Genomic DNA, 17,006 nt, shown 5'->3' with positions numbered 1-17,006 from the left:
TCTGTCCGCTCATTTCATGATCAGTGTGAAATACATAATCACATTTACGTATTAGTTATAAACAAGCCACGTATTCAGAACTCTTTAAAATAAGTGTAAGACCTACCCATCCCCCAAACCCATCCTATTCCATGGATTCACCTACGAAAAAAGCATGTGTCTGTTTGGGGTAGGTGCTCTATGTTCATTGTAGCACATTCAGATAATAGTAGCCAGCAGTGAAAGAGACATTGCCCAGTGCTCCTGTCATTCAGAAGTACTGTGGACACACTAGTGTGTGTTTTACTGCCAGACTTGCCACTCACCTGTGTGAACTGTGTGTGGGGGGGGGGGTTGAGATGTGGAGGGGGGGTCATTTTACCTATTTTGTGACCAGTTATTCAGCAAATATTTATTGGCTTTATACAGAGTGGGGCAAAAGAAGGTTTGCAACTGTGAGTACGCAAAACAGTTTATTCTTGTATTATTATTTATTAATTATTGTATTATTTTCCATAGGATCAACTATAAACCTACTTTTGCCCTACCCTGTATATACTATCTGATCGTATATGATTCTAGATGCTGGGTATGTAGCTATTAAAACATAAAGTTCCTGCCTTCGTGAAGCTTCCATTTAGCGTATTTTCACTTACTGTGTTGTGGATGTCTTCAGAGCTGTGGAGAATGGCAGTGCGCTGAGTATTTGTAGTCGGCCCTTATAAGCACGTTCCATAGTCCCAGGCCACCGCTTGTTGCTGGGTCGGTGTGGGCGCCGCTTGCGGTTTACACTGCTGTAAACACCGAGTGAGCCTTTGTGCTGGTCAGACCGGATGCAGCGCATTCTGAGACTTGAGTCATGCCGCCTCTGCCTACCGAAAGAAATGCCGTTTCACTTCTGATGCAGGATTAAGGATGTACATCCCCTCATTTGCTGATTTAAACTTTTTAATTTTACATATGAAGATGTATCTCATTTGAGATGGTGGTTTTTATCCCCAGAGCTTCACTCGTCATTTGTATTACTGGGAGTCGGGGGCAGGGGTAATTTGCTGTTTGTGCCTTTTGCCTTTTTTCTATTAGGGAGGTTTTCTTCTTAATGTGGATGCTTTGTTGTAAATATTTATACCACTGGCATTCTTCCTTCCCCCTCCTTCCCTCCCTCCTTACCTGAGGATATTTTTTCCATTAATTTTTAGAGAGAGTCGGGGGTGGGGGGTGGGAATAGAGAGACATCGATTGGTTGCCTCCTGCACGTTCCCCAACCAGGGTTGGGGATCAAACCTGAAACCCAGGTACATGCCCTTGATCGGAACTCGAACCCACAACCCTTTGGTACGCGGGCCAAGGCTCCAACCACTGAGCAACACCAGCCAGGGCTGGCATTTATCTTGATCATATGATAGATTCACATAGTATTTACTCTTGTGTCTGGCTTCTTTTATTTAACATGTCTGTATGTTCTTCAATTTTATGTGTATATTTGTTACTTTTTCCGTCACTGTGCTGTTATACCATTGTATGACTATATCACAGTTTTGCTGTTGGTAGATGGTTTTTCCCAACAGCTTTGACCTGTGTGTCAGAGCTCTCCAAGACACCCCCAGGTTCAGTGATTCCATCAGGGGACTCAACATATTCTCCTCGCTATGACTTAATTATGGCGAAAGGATACAAAGCAAAATCAGCAAAGGGGAAAAGCACATGGAGTGAGGCCTGGAGGGAACCAGGAGCAAGCTTCCCGAGTCCTCTCCCAGTGGAGTCACACAGGACACACTTAACTTTCCCAGTCATGAGTCCTGACAGCACAGGTGAAATGTCACCCACCTGGGAAGCTCCTTAGAGACTCAGTGCCCGCAACACCTGCTGCCCAGCCTGAATTCCCTACTTCCAGAAGGAAAGTGGGTGCTTGGCACAAACCACATTCTTTCTGCAGGCTGTGTAGGCCCAGTGAGCTGTTCTCATCAGTGAACGATGAGAACTGTCCCGAAATACAAGTTCCCTGAGGCCAATGGCCAGCCACGTAAGCAGGCCTGTCACAGGGTCGCAGCCTTGGGCCTGCGGTGTTCACCTTCCCACATGACGTTTTATGAACGGTGATCACTCTCATGTCCTTTAGTCGTCTTGTGAGGGCATTTTGTGGAGCACATCCAGAAGTGGGTTGCGGAGTGTCAGGGCAGACTCATACCTAAGTTCAGGTTGGGCAGGTAATGCCAAGCCTGCTGTACAGATTGTACGCCAGCAGCAGGGTCTGAGAAGTCACTCTCTGCGTCCTCACCAACACGTCTGTGTTGTGTTAGTTTCAGCCAGTGTGGTGTGTGTATTGGCAGCCTGCTGTGGTTTTATTCTGTGACAGCCTTTGTAATGGTGAGATTCAGCCCCTTTCATGGAGTTAGTAGGTGTCTCATAACCTCTTTGGGGAAGTGCCTGTCAAAGGCTCTGGTTCACTTTCTGTTAGTTGCCCTTTTCTTACTGATTTGTAGGGGTTCTTTATATAATTGGCATGCAAGCCATTCTGCCATGTTAGCTTGCGTTTTGACTCTCTTAGCGATGTCCTAAGAATTCTTATTTTATACTTCATGAGAATTTCTTATTTTTAACATAAATGCATTTGTGTGTGTGTGGTTAGTGCCCTGTGCCTCATTTAAGAACCCTTTCCTGCTGCATCTCATAGCGATACTATCTTACCATCTAGAAGAGGTGTCGGCAAGGTACGGTTTGCAGATCCACCCCATATCCTGTTTTTGCATTGCCCTAGATTAAGGTTTACATTTTAAAGGACTTTGAAATGAAACGATGGTGAATGTGCAGCAGATACCATATGTGGCCTGCGAAGAAAAGGGTTGGCTCTTTACAGAAAAAGTTTGCCAACCTTTTTCTGGAGGATTTGTTGTTTCATCAACCTAGAATTGATTTTAGTACGTGAGTGATGTGTGGGGTCATGTTTCATTTTTTTCCCTAGTGAAGATGGAGTTATCATGGTGCTGTTTATTGAAAAGACCATTCTTTCTTGCTCCACTGAGTCTCATTTGTCACAAGTCTGGTGTCCGTTGACTGTGCAGGTCTTTTTCTGGGATCATTTTTCTTTTTATTGGATCATTTGTGCCCATATCACATTGCCTAGTTCCTTAGCTTTGCTTTATAATAAGTTGGGTTGTTTTTTTAAAAATATGTTTTTGTTGATTTTAGAGAGAAGGGAAAAGGGCGGGGAGAGAGAGAGAGAGAAATATCGAGAAACATCGATTGGTTGCCTCCTGCATGACCCCTGCCTGGGATCAAGCCCACAACCTGGGCATGTTCCCTGACTGGGAATTGAACCAGTGACCTCTTGGTGCACGGATGATGCCCAACCAACTGAGCCACACCGGCCGAGCTATAATAAGTTTTAATGCCCAATGTGTAAGGCCTTCTACCTGTTTTGCCTTCAGAATGCCTTGGCTATTAGTATCCCTTTGCATTCCCAATATGAATTTTAGAGAGAAAAAGTGTGAAAACTTGTTAGGAATTGACATCTTTTAATACTGATTTTCATGTCATCAGTTATTTAGGTTTATTTTCAGTAATGTTTTGTAGTTCTATATGGAGAGGTTTTAACTGATCACCTTTGGTTAGTTTTTTGGGTTGCTTGTGGTCATTTGTAACTTTATTTCAGTGAATATCTCTAAGAGATATGGACCTTAAAAATCATAGTAAAATAATATTTTGTTGCTAAAATATTAACAGTTTCTTAATATCAAGATAGCCGGTCAGTGTTCAAATTTCCAGTTTCCTCAAAAATAACAATTTTTTTCAGTTGATTTGAATTAAAATCCAAGTTAAGTTCACTCATTGACATTGGTTGATTTTTTTTTAAACTATAATTATATCATTCATTTTTTTCCCCTCTGTGATTTATTTGTTGAAGAATTTGGGTCATTGATCCTGTAGAGTTACTCACTGTCTGTATTTTACTGATTGCAACCCCCTAGTGGTGTTCATTATGTTTTTATATCCTCTGCAGTTCCTGTAAATTGATAATTGGATAATGGGGTTTGATGATTTATTTTTAATTTTTTTAAAAATATATCTTTATTGATCTCAGAGAGAGGAAAGGAAAGGGAGAGAGACAGAAACATCAATGATGAGAAAGTCATTGATTGAGCCCGCAACCTGGGCATGTGCCCTGACCGGGAACAGAACCCTGATCCCCTGGTTCCTAGGTTGACACTCAACTGCTGAGCCACGCTCAGCCAGGCTGATGATTTATTTTTGGCAAAACTGTCATCGATGATGGTATTTTCCTTTATCAGGAGATGCCTGATATCCAGTTTCTCCTCTTTTTGTAATAGTTACAGCTGTTATACTTAAGGCCTTGATTAATTTATTCAGGGACACATTTTGTAATGGTGATATTTTTATTGGATCATTTCTTCATTTATTAGCTAGAATGGTTCTATAAAGAGAAATTTATATTATTTTGTTACTCAGCATTATATTTTACAAAGAAAGGAAGAATGAGTACTTGACTCTTGGCCAGTTTTCAGAATAATGAATTAATTCCCTGCAGGCACTGGTGTTGACTGATGAGCTTTTCAAAAGTCATTTCATGCCCGGCAGGCGTGGCTCAGTGGTTGCGCATCAACCTAGGATCCAGGAGATGGAAGTTCGATTCACAGTCAGGGCACATGCCCAGGTTGCGGGCTCGATCCTCAGTGGGGGTCTTGCAGGATACAGCTGATCAATGACTCTCTCTCATCATTGATGTTTCTCTCTCTCTCTCCCTCTTCCTTCCTCTTTCTGAGATAAATAAAATATATATGTGTGTGTATATAGACACACATATATGTGTGTGTATATCTATATACACATATACACACACATATATATTTTAAAGTCATTTCCTTGTAAACGCACTGACCTAAACACACTGTGTTCCTGTCCATTATAATTGACTGGCTCCTTCACATTAGCTTCGGTGCTGCTTTGACAGGACCCTGCTAGTTTTTAGTGCTTTCTCCCTCTCTCTCAGACCTTTGAGTCATTAAATCAACAGAGGCGAATAAAAACGAGCCAACTGTAAAATGAAAAACAGTAGAAACAATTGAACCTAATTATTAAATTTATTCCTTTTTTTTGTTCTGGTTGAATGCTGCTTTAATTTTTTTCCATTTTTAAACAATGTTTCAGTTTTTCTTTTCTATTAAAAATTATTCCTCTTTTACTTTTTTAGTAGTTGGGTTAAAACTTACAGCGTGCATCCCTGATTTATCAGCGTCTGTGGTTTTGATAGGTATTTTAAATGTCTTCATAGGTAAGGCAAAATCTTTAAAAGACTGCCTTGGATCCCCATCCCAGTTGTATGCTGTCGTCATGTATTTTACCTGTCTGTTTTCAGCTGAGAGCCCTGACCTGTAGCGCCTTGTGCAGTCCTTTTTACTGATTCTATCAGTTTGTGTATTTCTTCTCTCCTTGGGCTTGCTTATCTCAGATGGGTGTTGGTCTTGTTTTGGAAAGTTGCTTATAAAAATCATTTGAGGCCTAGGATGATACTGTCTTCTTCCAGAGGGGATTGGCCTTGGCTTCCACCATGCTCCTGGGGGCACTGGCAATGGAGTCATTGTAATCTGGCTTAAGGGACCGAGTCTTTCTAAAGTACCCAGGTGACTTGAAGCTGGGCTGCTGCCCACAAAAAGGCTAGTTTACTTCTGCTTCACCCTTGGGTGTGGTCCTTCATGGTCCCAACCGAAAGCAGGAGGGTTACCAGGGACCCAGCTCTGTGCAGGCCCAGGACTCCAGCTGTTGTTTTTTTATTTATTTTTTGAGAGTATGTTTATTAAAACTGGGGACAGTGAAATAAACGAAGGGCTTAGGGTGGAAGAAGCAACAGGAGAGACTAGACAGGGCTGCTTTGGCTCCCTAGAAACATAGGAAAGAAGTGAGCCAAAGCAGGGCTGCTCTCAGCTCACTGGAAAGTCAGAGAAAGGGGGGGCCTTGGAGACAGGTTTGGGGATTAGCTCAGGACGAGCTGCTGCTGCCCACTGCTCCCTTGGTTGCAAGTCTCATGAGGACCCGTAGTACTTTGGGAGAAAAGGTAAAGTGCCGGAGCCAGCCGGCAGGCGAACGAGGACCTGATTGAGGGGGTGAGGATTAGAAAAGAAAGACTCATAGAAAAGGATGGGATCGGGAGGGCTACAGCCAAGGCAGAGCTGAGCTGAGCTGAGCCGGGCTGCGCGCCGAGTTTATTGATTACAAGCTTTTTATAGTGCACCCAAACCACAATACCCAAAACCGTGACCTTTTACCTAGTTCCTGCTCCGCACAAACATTCTTGTTTGTCTAGACACTCTGTCTCCAAGTCAAGGTCTTTGTGCAGGGTTTCTACTCCCTAAAGCAAAGGATACTATGTAATCTTAACTAAGCTACAGGAGGCAGAGGTGCTAGCTCTGCCGACCCACCCTGCGGGTCAACGTGCCAGAGATTTCTCTCTAAGGCGGCGCTAGGGAGAGACTCCAGGGCAGCACCCTACCAGGGAGACTATTCATGAGGGGCAGCCAGCCGGCTCCCCACAGTAAAGATACACGCCTGGGGAAGAAAGGCTTGGGCATGCTCCAGAGAGAGCCGGCCCAGCTGTTGTCTTTTTAGTCCAAGGTCATCCCAGGTGCTGCTTGGCCTCTTGGCTGTCACTCCCTGAACAGTTCAAAGTTGTAAGGGACATACTGGCCTGAAACCTTGTGGATCTCAACAGAGTAATTCTTCACTGTTCTATGTGCTCTCTGATGCCTTCAAGTAGATATTTCTTATGTGCCGCATTTAAAAATCTTTTTGGGTTAGTGGTTCAGTCTGCTTCATGCCAGGACTTCATGCTTGAGTTCAGTGTCTGTTGCTGGATTTGACGGTTGGCACTGAACAGTTTTATTCTGGTGCTTGCTGTTTTCCCAGCCGCATTTAGTTTACAACTATCCTTTTCCCTTGTTTGAAATGTCACCAATAGGCTCAAAATCTTTAGGTGTACTTGGATCTGTTTCTGGGTTTTCCCCTGGGATTTTGAAAGTGGGGAACAAAAGAGAAAATTTCTTGATTAAAAACTAAAATAAACGTCAAGGAAAGTAAATGTGTCAGTTACTTCTGAATATTATGTTTTCATCTGTTTTAGCTTTTCAGCAGTTTTTAAGAAACATTTGATGATGCGATGTAATTGATATTTGTAGACTACCGTGTTGAAGTATGTGCGAATCACTGGTGCTGTCTACGTGCTGGGAGTTTGTACAGGGCTTAGGGTCCTTTAACTTAACTGTATTTAAAATAATTCTGGGCGCCTTCCCTCTCCCCCTTTTCCCCGCGGGGCATTACCTTTGCCTTTCCCTCCCCTAAGGGCCCTTCTTTTGCCTCTGTAACGCGTTTCCTGAGTGTAGGCGGCCCAGCTGGCTCACTTCTACTACCTCTGTAACGTTCTAAATAAACTTTCTCTTATAGTTTGAAAAATAAACTAAAGTAGTTCCGTTAGGATAAACCTGACTTACTCTTGTTCTATAGTGTTTCTTGAGGAATGTGAACTGTCTAAACAGCTTCATCCAAAGGAGAACGACTTGGTGTTTCTGGTTCCTGAGAGACCGAGTGGAGAGAAGAGAGATGCCGAGGGGAGTTTCGCCCACACCTCCCGTGAATACCACTGTGCTTATGTCCACAAGTTTCGCCGCACTCCCGTCAGTAAGTACCCGACGGGACACTGAAGAGCAGGCGCCAGCTGTAAGCTCAGCTCGGCTTCCCTCTGAGTCCTTTACTGGCTGTGTGTTCGCTCTACAGGTGACCCTTGAACAACATGGGTTTCAACTGCGTGGATCCACTTAGATGCCAATTTCGTTCAAAAATACTGTAAATGGATTTTCACAATAACATCATCTTTTTCCAGTATAAACACGTGACATTCAGAGTGTCTACTATGTTATTGGTGAGGCTCTGGTCAACAGTAGGCTATTAGGAGTTAAGTTTTTGGGGAGTCAGAAGCCATACATGGGTTTTCAACTACGTGAGGAGGGGGTTGGGCACCCCTAACCCCTGTGTTGTTCTAGGGTCACCTGTACATTTATTGGACCTCTAGATTGATCGTATGCCATTCAAGTCCCTTTTTAGTTTTTCTAGACTCATCTGGAAAAGGTCCAGTATTTATTGCTTTAGACTTATAATTTAAAAGCTCCCTTTTGTAGTGTCCTCTACTGTGGTATATCCCTTCATCTGTCATTGTGTTTGTTATGAAACAGACAACCTGTAAGCCACCTGTTCGTTATATCTTAAATCACATTTCAGCCTTGGCTTTGTGACTCATTATTAGTGCGAAGACTAAACATATCACTAACTGTGAGGGGCACCTAGAGGGGTTTACTGTTTCCATCACCTTGCCCATTGGGTCATGGGGACTTCTCTCCCTAGGGTAGAATAACAAAAATAATGTTAGCTGAATTTAATGAGCACCTACTGGGTGCCTTATCCTGCCTGTCACATTTATCACCCTCCCCCAAAGCCCTGCAAAGTAGTGAGAATTAGTTGTCCCCGCCTGGCAGGAGGCCAGGGCTCAGGGATGTGAGGTCCCGCAGCCGAGGCCATCCTCCCAGTAAATGTAATCCAGCGTTGTGACCTCCTTTTGTTTGGCCACAAAGTCCCCTCTTTTTATTCTAGGCCAAGGCCAAGCTGCCTTCTGACGTTGATGCTTGCTTAGTCCCAGTGATGTGAGGAAAACATAATTTCGTTATTCCTTTTCCTTTTTGCATCACATTTTTAAAACAGCGACAAGGCTCCTCAAAGCCCAGCGTCGGGCTGCACTATGACTGGTGTGTTGTGCTTACTGTCAGTGCGACCAGAGCTCAGGTCTTTGTGTAAATGCACAGAGAAGAGCAGAAGCAGGTATACACGTGCTTTTGACTCTTACAAATGATTACATTTGCCAAATTTATATTTCTAAGGTAGTTTCCTCCCTTAATTCATGTGTCCAACCGTCAGACATCTCCACATTTCAAACCTCGTCCAAAGAGAAATGCTTGATTGTCCGCCTGCCACCTGCTCTTCCTTTGGTTCACCCCATCTCAGTGAGCGGGGCAGAGTCATCCTTGGTCTCCCTCTTCCTTTTCCACCCACATCTAGCCCATCAGCAAGTCATTTCCACTCGCCCCACCTCTGCCACTCCGTCCTGGGCCATCCTGCCATTACTTTTACGTGCATGACTGCAGTAGCCTCCTGAGTGGCCTTTTTTATACCGCCTGATCAGGAAGATCATGGTGAAATGTGCTGCGATCAGTTCCCTGGTCACTACACAAAGGTAGCTGAAAGCTGCCCCAACTCTTATCTACAGTGACCCCTGCCTCACACCCCTTGGCACTTCCTCATTCCCTGTCTCCCTTCTTTAGAGCACTTGCTGTCACCACCTGTTTATTGGGTTGTCTGTCTCTCTCTGCAAAAAAGAAGCCTCTTGAGGATAGGAACATTGCCTTGTTCTCAGGACGCAGTCAAGAAGTGTTATTCAGTGAATTGTTCCTGTAATGTGTCCTACAAGAACACACATTATAAAATATCCAATTCTGAATAACCTCCTAACTGGACATTGCTCTTCACTGGTCGCTGAAGTTGCTGTTTCTCTGTCTTGACACTAGTGCGGAATGGGAAGTATGAGTGTTCCCTCTCCATCCAGACTCAAGATAACTTGCCAGTCAACTTAAATGACGTGGTGAAATGTTCTGTGATCAGTTCCCTGGTAACTACACAAAGGAAGCTGAAAGCCATGTCTCTGTTGAGTAGTCGAAACCAACTGGCCAGAGCGATTCTGAACCCAAACCCCATGGACTTCTGTACAAAAGATCTGCTAACTACAACGTCTGAGAGAATTGTGAGTGATGATCATATGGTAACAGGGAAGGTCAGGAAGTTTCACGTCGGGATGTGAGAGAATGTGTTACGCGTATCTGCTGCACATTCCCGCGTCGACAGCAGGCTGCGCACCGTGCACGGGGGTGCTGTTTGGGGCGTAGTTGTCTTGAATGCTGCAGAGTATGAGGGTGGTTCGCTGGCCTCGGGAGAAGGGTGTGGTGCTGGAAAGATTGGGGAGTGAGCTGGAGGAGCAGCATTGACGGGCTGGGGGAGCACCCCACCTAATATCTCTCAGGTGATGAGGTTCAGGCGCAGGGGAGTTGGTTGGTATCATTACAAGTATGAGGATGAAGCTGCCGTTTTGGGTGAACACAGATATCACCAGAAGAGCTTCATATAAGTTGCTGGAAATTAACACAGAGAAAAGCAAAAGGAAAGGAATATTTTTGAGCCCCTGCTGTGTGCTGGGGCTTTCGTGTGTGTCATCTCAGTCAGTTCTCACCTTCAAGGAATCCCAGACTTAATGGATGACAGAGGCTGGGGCTAAGAGAGGTTAGGAGTTTAAGAGACCTGGCTGGTGAGTGAACCTGAGGTTTAGACTCAGATCCACCCCTAGATCCTGCTCTTTCCACTGTGTCACTGTTTTTATTGTCTGAGGAGAGAACTGACTAGAGTGGGAAGAACCAAAGAAGAAAGAGCAGAGAAGGACAGAACAGCTTATTGTCACCATCTTTATAAAAATCCCAAATAAAAAAAAGCATACTTGTATTTGTCAGTGGGTGAAGCCTGCAGACACTAAGTATCTCTTTCGTGTAGTGAAGCGGTTTCAGGTGAAGGGTGGGTCCCCTTGGGGTCTTGCGCTACCGCTGCCGTTCTCACTCCCGTCTTTTTGTGTAGACTGCCTACTTAAAAGATTTCAACGACGACCAGAAGAAGGCCATAGAAACTGCATACGCCATGGTGAAACACTCCCCAGCAGTTGCCAAGATCTGTCTGATTCATGGGCCACCTGGAACTGGGAAATCAAAAACCATCGTTGGCCTCCTGTACCGCCTGCTGACTGAGGTAGAGATGGTGGGGTCAGTACTGGGGCTGAGGACACGGTGCCACTGACCTTGAATTAACCAGCGTGCGCTGTCTTCTCTGTCGATACTGTGTGGAACTTTGTCAGAAATGGGGGAACAGAGGGAGAGAAGGTTCTAAGAAGTAAAAAGGGCAGAAAATGCTGTCTTGGGTGAAACTAATCCTAAGGGCCAGGGGGTAGTCTTCTGGCTTTATTATAAGTCACATCGGCCAGGGCACCGTCTTTCATTTCTTCCTGGGCTGCCTTTGGGGTTGGAGTGAGTACTGAGTGAAAGCGGCTGGGATAAGATTCTGTGACTGAGTACTTTCACTGTCAGTGTAAGATGCAGGCGCTTTTATACAGTAAAGTTCCCTCCTACAAGGGAACTTTCAGACTTGCCTGGAAGTAGAGAGCAGGATAAAACAACTTAATAGAGCTCATTGGTATTTTTTGTCTGTCTGGTGCGTGTGTTGAATTGTAGACCCAGAGGAGGGGACACTTCGATGAAAACTCCAACGCCAAGATCAAGCAGAACCGCGTGCTTGTGTGTGCACCTTCCAACGCGGCTGTGGATGAGTTGATGAAAAAAATCATCCTCGAATTCAAAGAGAGGTGTAAAGACAAGAAGAACCCTTTGGGTATGCTACTTGTGGCTGTTCATTTGTTTTGGGTTCAGTGGGGGCAGCTCTGAATGACAGGAGCAGGCCAACTCTTGTGATGACTTGTCGTGGGCTGTGGGCCCTGTGTCCTTAGTGATTCTGTCAGCAAATATTTACTGGCGTTTTCTCTGTGCCAGGCCCTGTGCTGAGTGCTGAGATTTCAGCTGTGAAACCCCCCGGAAGACAGTCTCAGGAGGAAGTGGGTGGAGGTGTGAGTAGAGAGAGGACAAGCTGTGAGCTCTCTAGTAGGAGAGAAATGCGGCTGCTTCAGGCACCTTCCTTCCAGTGGCCCTGACTCAATCATGTGAGGGCTGGGGAGGGCTGCTAGAGGAGGTGGTGTCTAAGGTAAAACCTGAGGAGCACAGGAGTTAGCCAGGGAGGTGTGTGTGAGGGGAGGGGATGCCAGAGGCTGGAGAACCCAGCTCATTCAGGACGCCTGGAACGGAGTATGCTCCCCGAAGGTGAGGGTGATTCCTTCCCTGTGGCTTCCCAGGGCCTGGTGCAGACTGGAAAGCTAGAGCAGTGCTCACTGTGGCAAAAATTCTCAAGAGTGCTCCAGTGAGCAAGTATTGAAACCCTCTGTCTCCATGCTGGGGGGGAAGCTGAAGAGCAGGTTGTGGAGTGTGCCAGGGTAACTCTTCAGCACAGTCTACGTTGGCGAAGAGCTCAGCACACGTAGTTGGGGGGCGCTGAGTGCAGATGTCAGGTAACTCCTGTCTGCATGACCCTCATTCTGACAGCACACGCCTTGAGTGGTAGGGTTACAGTTCGACTGTTTTCTCAAGTTCATAGTCTTGTCTTTCCTGACCAAGTTTTGTTTTTCTTGAGGTTACCTGACAGTACCTTTTATCAGTTAGGATTAGATGTGGCTGCAAATAAGAGTGACTCCAAATACCGTGGCTTAAGTATGATAAAAGTTTCTTTCTTTCTCAGAAGGCCAGAGATTGGCAGCTCAGGACTCGCACTGGTGTCTCAGAGACCTGGGCTCTCTCTGTCCTGCTGCTCTGCTGTGTGTGGCCTCCTTCCTTAGTGTGCCTCATGGTGATAGATGGCTGCTCCAACTCTAGCAGTCACATCCAGCAGCAAATGTCTGGGGTAAAGATGAAGGAGGGACACAAGGAACATCCTAGCCTTGTTTTCAGGAAAGTTCCTAGACACTGCCAGGAGCACCTCTGCTCACTTCCTTTGGGCCAGAACCTACTCACATACATGGCTGTACCCAACTATGAGAGAAGCTGGGACACGCCACTTTTATTCTAGAGGATCACACAAGTTTTGCTTTTTACCACATATGTGTTACCTACAAATAGAATTCATTGGCTTGTAAACTTACAATACATTAAGTCTGCCACTTTCCCAGCTATCATATGTTTGTGCGGTTTATAATTTTATATTATATCGCTGTCTGTCCACACAGTCGTTCATATCAACTGCTGAGGGGTATTTCATTGTAAGGTGCATAGTGCACTCATTACCTGTTGATAGACATTCAGGTTATCTTCCATTTTTTTTATTTCAAACTTTATTGCAGTGAACATTCCTGTAAGCACGTGTTTTTCTCCAGCGCAGGCATAGGAATGTTTACTGTAGCCAGTGGGTGGGGCTGTGCTGTCACACAGGCACCGCTAGGGGGAGCGCGCTGAAAACGCGGCTCTGGGGCCTTACTTTCACCCCCTGTGCTTCCATGCAGCTTTCTAGGGGTTGTGGAATCAATTTAGGGAGACCAGAACCAGCGTTCTTAACCCAGGTACCCAGGTAAAACAGAGCAGAAAACATCAGAGGACAGGCAGCGGGGTGAGTTGTCTTGTAAAACGTCTTTCATCGCTGACGGGTGAGGAATACTTCATACGAGAGGACAAGGTCACTGGTGCGCTGCATGTGTACCTAGAAGTGGAAATCTTGAGTCTAAGGATTTGTGCGTCTTCAGTTTTCTAGACAGGGCCAAGTTCTTCTTGAAAGTGATTGTGTCAGTGTATCTGGCTGCTCCAACTCCGACAGTCAAATCCAGCAGCTGTACCTGGGCCGTGCGCAGGGCTCGGTGCTAACTGACCTTCCCTGCCGGGTGGGTGAGCAGCGCCCCAATGTGCGCTGGCCGGCAGCAGGGCTGGGCAGCAGCCGGGGGGCCAGGCAGTGAGGGTGGCTTTTTCATTCTTTTTCTTAGAGAGAAAGTAGCTCCTTCAGTAAGGAGAGCCTTTTTCTCCTCTCTCGCTATTTCATTCTCACTTCTTTTCACTGCTTCCTATGGCCCTGGGTGTCCTTTAAGGAAATGACACCTTGCCATTAAGTATGAGTTTGTTGCTGGGTTTCAGTTTGTGTACCCTTTATCAGAGTAAAGAAGTTCCCTTCTCAGCAGCGTTTTTATCATGAGTGGGTGTTGAGTTTGACTGCACGCATTTTTGTTTTTGTTTTTTTTGCATTTGCTGAAATGTCAGTGAAGTTTTTCTTCCTTAGTCTGTTAATGTGGAAAATTACAATGTCTCTCTAATGATAAAATAGCTCTGATTCCTGGAATAATGCCAACTTGGCCACGTATTACTATTTTTAACACATACCTGGATTGCTAATGCTTTATTTAGGATTTAAGAAGTTATCCATAAATGAGGCCAGCCTCTAATTCTTCTTTGTCGTGTTTTTCTGGTTTTGGCATTGATGTTACACAGACTTTAAAAAGGGAACTGGGAGGTTCTGTTATTCTTTGAAGTGTTTTCCAGAAGACCATCTCGTCCTTGCAGGCTAATGTGTTTTTAGTGGTTTTTGTTTTTAGCTACTGTCTAAATGTCTTTAATTGTTACAGATCTATTCAGATCCTCTAGATTTGGGTTTTGCTAATTCACATTTTTAAGAAAAACTTGACTTCGTCTTAGGTTTTCAAAAATATTGGTATAAAGTCGTTCCTTGTGTTCTCATTTTTTAAGTCTCAGCCGTATTTCTGAGGGTCACCTTTGTTATTCCCTGTGCTGTGTATTGAGCCTCTAAATTCACATGTGGCACGGGCCTTACTGGCAAGTCCCAAAAGAGAATTTTGCCAGCCGAGCCAGGACAGGGTGCGTTCACTCCTTTATCCTGCCATGTCTGTCAGGCCCATTGGCTTTCTATGGGGCTGTAACTCCAAGCCGCATTGCAAGACTTCTGTGTCTTGATTGGAATGGGAGTTTTGCCATTGTAGATGTTTGTCAGACTCTGTAGAACTAAAGATTTTTAATCTCTGCATTTTATTGAATGTAAATTAAAAAACACCTAAGCACTGAGGCATTGAGCAGCCCTCACCCTTCACCCTCTGTGACCCATAGGAACTCAGGGCTTTCAACTCTGCTTTTCAGCTTTCTCTTTGTTTTTGGCCCTAGGGCTTGTCCAACCTTCTTACGAACGCACCTACAGTTTAAAGGATGTCTGTCATAATCTGTGGGGCACCTCTAGGTGTTTCTGGTGGAGTGGAATGCGAGGTGGAGCAGTTTCAAAGCTTTATTCTGAGGATTCTGCAGAAAGGGGTTGACGGTCAAATAAGATTCTGTTTAGAAGTTCACATGTGTAGTAATGTAGAAAAGTCCTTTTGAAACATCCTGTGGTTTAGATACATGTTTTAATTCACCATTTCCAAATATATTTTACCATGGAATGTTTTAAAAAACATAATTTGAGAAACAGTATAATGGGTTCTCAGCTCTGCAGTGTAGTGTTTATGTACGACCTTGCTAGCTTTTATTGGGTAGAAATGGTTAAGTTCCTACTGTATAGGGTTGTTACAGAGAATCTCTGGAATAACATGTATGAAGCTCTAGTGGAGTTCCAGGTATCTAAATTGATAGTTCACGTTAGCTCCCTTCTCTGATTGTTAATATATTTGCTTAAAAATACATATTATAATGGACAGAGGTTGGCAGTGTCCTCATCAGTCTCTTAAGTGTGATTTTTATCAACAGGAAACTGTGGAGATATCAATTTAGTACGACTGGGTCCAGAAAAGTCTATTAATAATGAGGTCCTAAAATTCAGTTTGGACAGCCAAGTTAACCACAGAATGAGTAAGTACTGGACACGGCCCATGCTAACGTTAGCTGGTTCCTTTTGGACAGCAGACAGTGGTTTGGGTATTTAAGGCCACAGGTAGACCCTAGAGATGGTCTGGCTTTGAGAACTGGTTTGTTTCTTATTGTTATGTGTATGTGTGTGTGTCAGAAGTGGCATATAATTCTTTGTCTTTTTTTTTTTCTTTTTTAGAAAAAGACTTACCTTCTTATGTTCAGGAGATGCATAGAAGAAAGGAATATCTAGACCATCAGCTAGATGAACTTTCCCGCCAGCGTGCTTTATGCCGCGGTGGGCGGGAAATACAGGTATCTGAGCATTTCTTCACTAATGGTTTTTAATAACTCACACACACACAGACCAAATGATGAGTATTCAATGCCGTTTTTCACTGTGGAATAGCATAATTTGTTGACGAAAATGTATACAAAAGTGGTAAGCCACCCCAGCTCAGAAAACCCACAGGCACAGAAGTCCTCCCTGCCGTTATCCGTGCATCAGTTCCAAGGAGGAACTCGGATTAGGCCCTGGGAGTACAGACAGGTCTAGTCCCTGTGGTTAAGGCAATGGCTGCCATGGTTAACCAAACCTGTGGCCACAGGTGATGGAAGTGTGACTGATTGCCACATTTGAACCATTTGGAAACAAGTGAAGGAATGACGACCCAAGGGTTGGGATACTCAAAAGTAGCACACATGTCCTGTACTGGGCCCAGTGGAATCTCATGTAGTGTGAAGAATTTATCAGATTAACAGTTGCTGCTAAGTGGAGTGCAGGATGCTGAGTGGTGAGCACTGCTCAACAGCAGACGATGAGAGAAATTGAAATAGAGAAATTTATTACAGGTCCTGGAGGAAGCACACAGCATGCCCCGAGAGGCCACACGGTCAAGGCAGAGTGCAGACAGGCAGGGCCTGGGGCACATGCCTTTATTTATTTATTTATTTTAAGTATATCTTTATTGACTTCAGAGAAAGGGAGAGAGAGAAATATCAATGATGAGAGAGTCATTGATCGGCTGCCTTCTGCACACCCCACACTGGGGATCGAGCCTGCAACCTGGGCATGTGCCCTGACTGGGAATCGAACCTCGATCTCCTGGATCCTAGGTTGATGCTCAACCACTGAGCCATGCCCAGCCGGGCATATTTTTTAATTTTTTAAAAATATGTTTTTATTGATTTCAGAGAGAGGAAGAGAGAGAGATAGAAACATCAATGATGAGAGTCATTGATTGGCTGCCTCCTGCTCGCCCTCTACTGGGGATCAAGCCCTCAACCCAGGCATGTGCCCTGACCAGGAAAGGAACCATGATCGCCTGGTTCATAGGTTGACAGCCACTGAGCCACGCCAGAGGGCCACATTCCTTTATTAGGGCCTGTGGTTGGAGTGCTTTAGGGTTCCTGGGCTAAGGCTGGGTTGGTCAGTTCAAACCAAAAGACCTT

General features: G+C 44.8%; 1 protein-coding gene across 3 annotated transcripts in view; it reads left to right on the top strand.

The window, feature by feature from the left end:
• Positions 1-17,006, top strand: part of SETX (senataxin) — a 55,680-nt gene that overhangs the window by 23,200 nt on the left and 15,474 nt on the right. For 2 of the 3 annotated variants that reach the window (XM_081150926.1, XM_081150925.1), the window contains exons 12-17: positions 7,492-7,665; positions 9,600-9,832; positions 10,711-10,878; positions 11,358-11,514; positions 15,456-15,557; positions 15,754-15,869. In XM_081150926.1, coding sequence (XP_081007052.1) covers positions 7,492-7,665; positions 9,600-9,832; positions 10,711-10,878; positions 11,358-11,514; positions 15,456-15,557; positions 15,754-15,869 — 950 coding nt within the window. The remainder of the gene's footprint in view (positions 1-7,491; positions 7,666-9,599; positions 9,833-10,710; positions 10,879-11,357; positions 11,515-15,455; positions 15,558-15,753; positions 15,870-17,006) is intronic. The other variant, XM_081150927.1, reaches the window with a different exon arrangement.

This window comes from Miniopterus schreibersii (assembly GCF_964146895.1).
Source record: "Miniopterus schreibersii genome assembly, chromosome: 11".
Taxonomy (NCBI): domain Eukaryota; kingdom Metazoa; phylum Chordata; class Mammalia; order Chiroptera; family Miniopteridae; genus Miniopterus; species Miniopterus schreibersii.
Note: the sequence above shows the minus strand (reverse complement) of the source record. Positions and strands in the feature narration are given on the sequence as shown.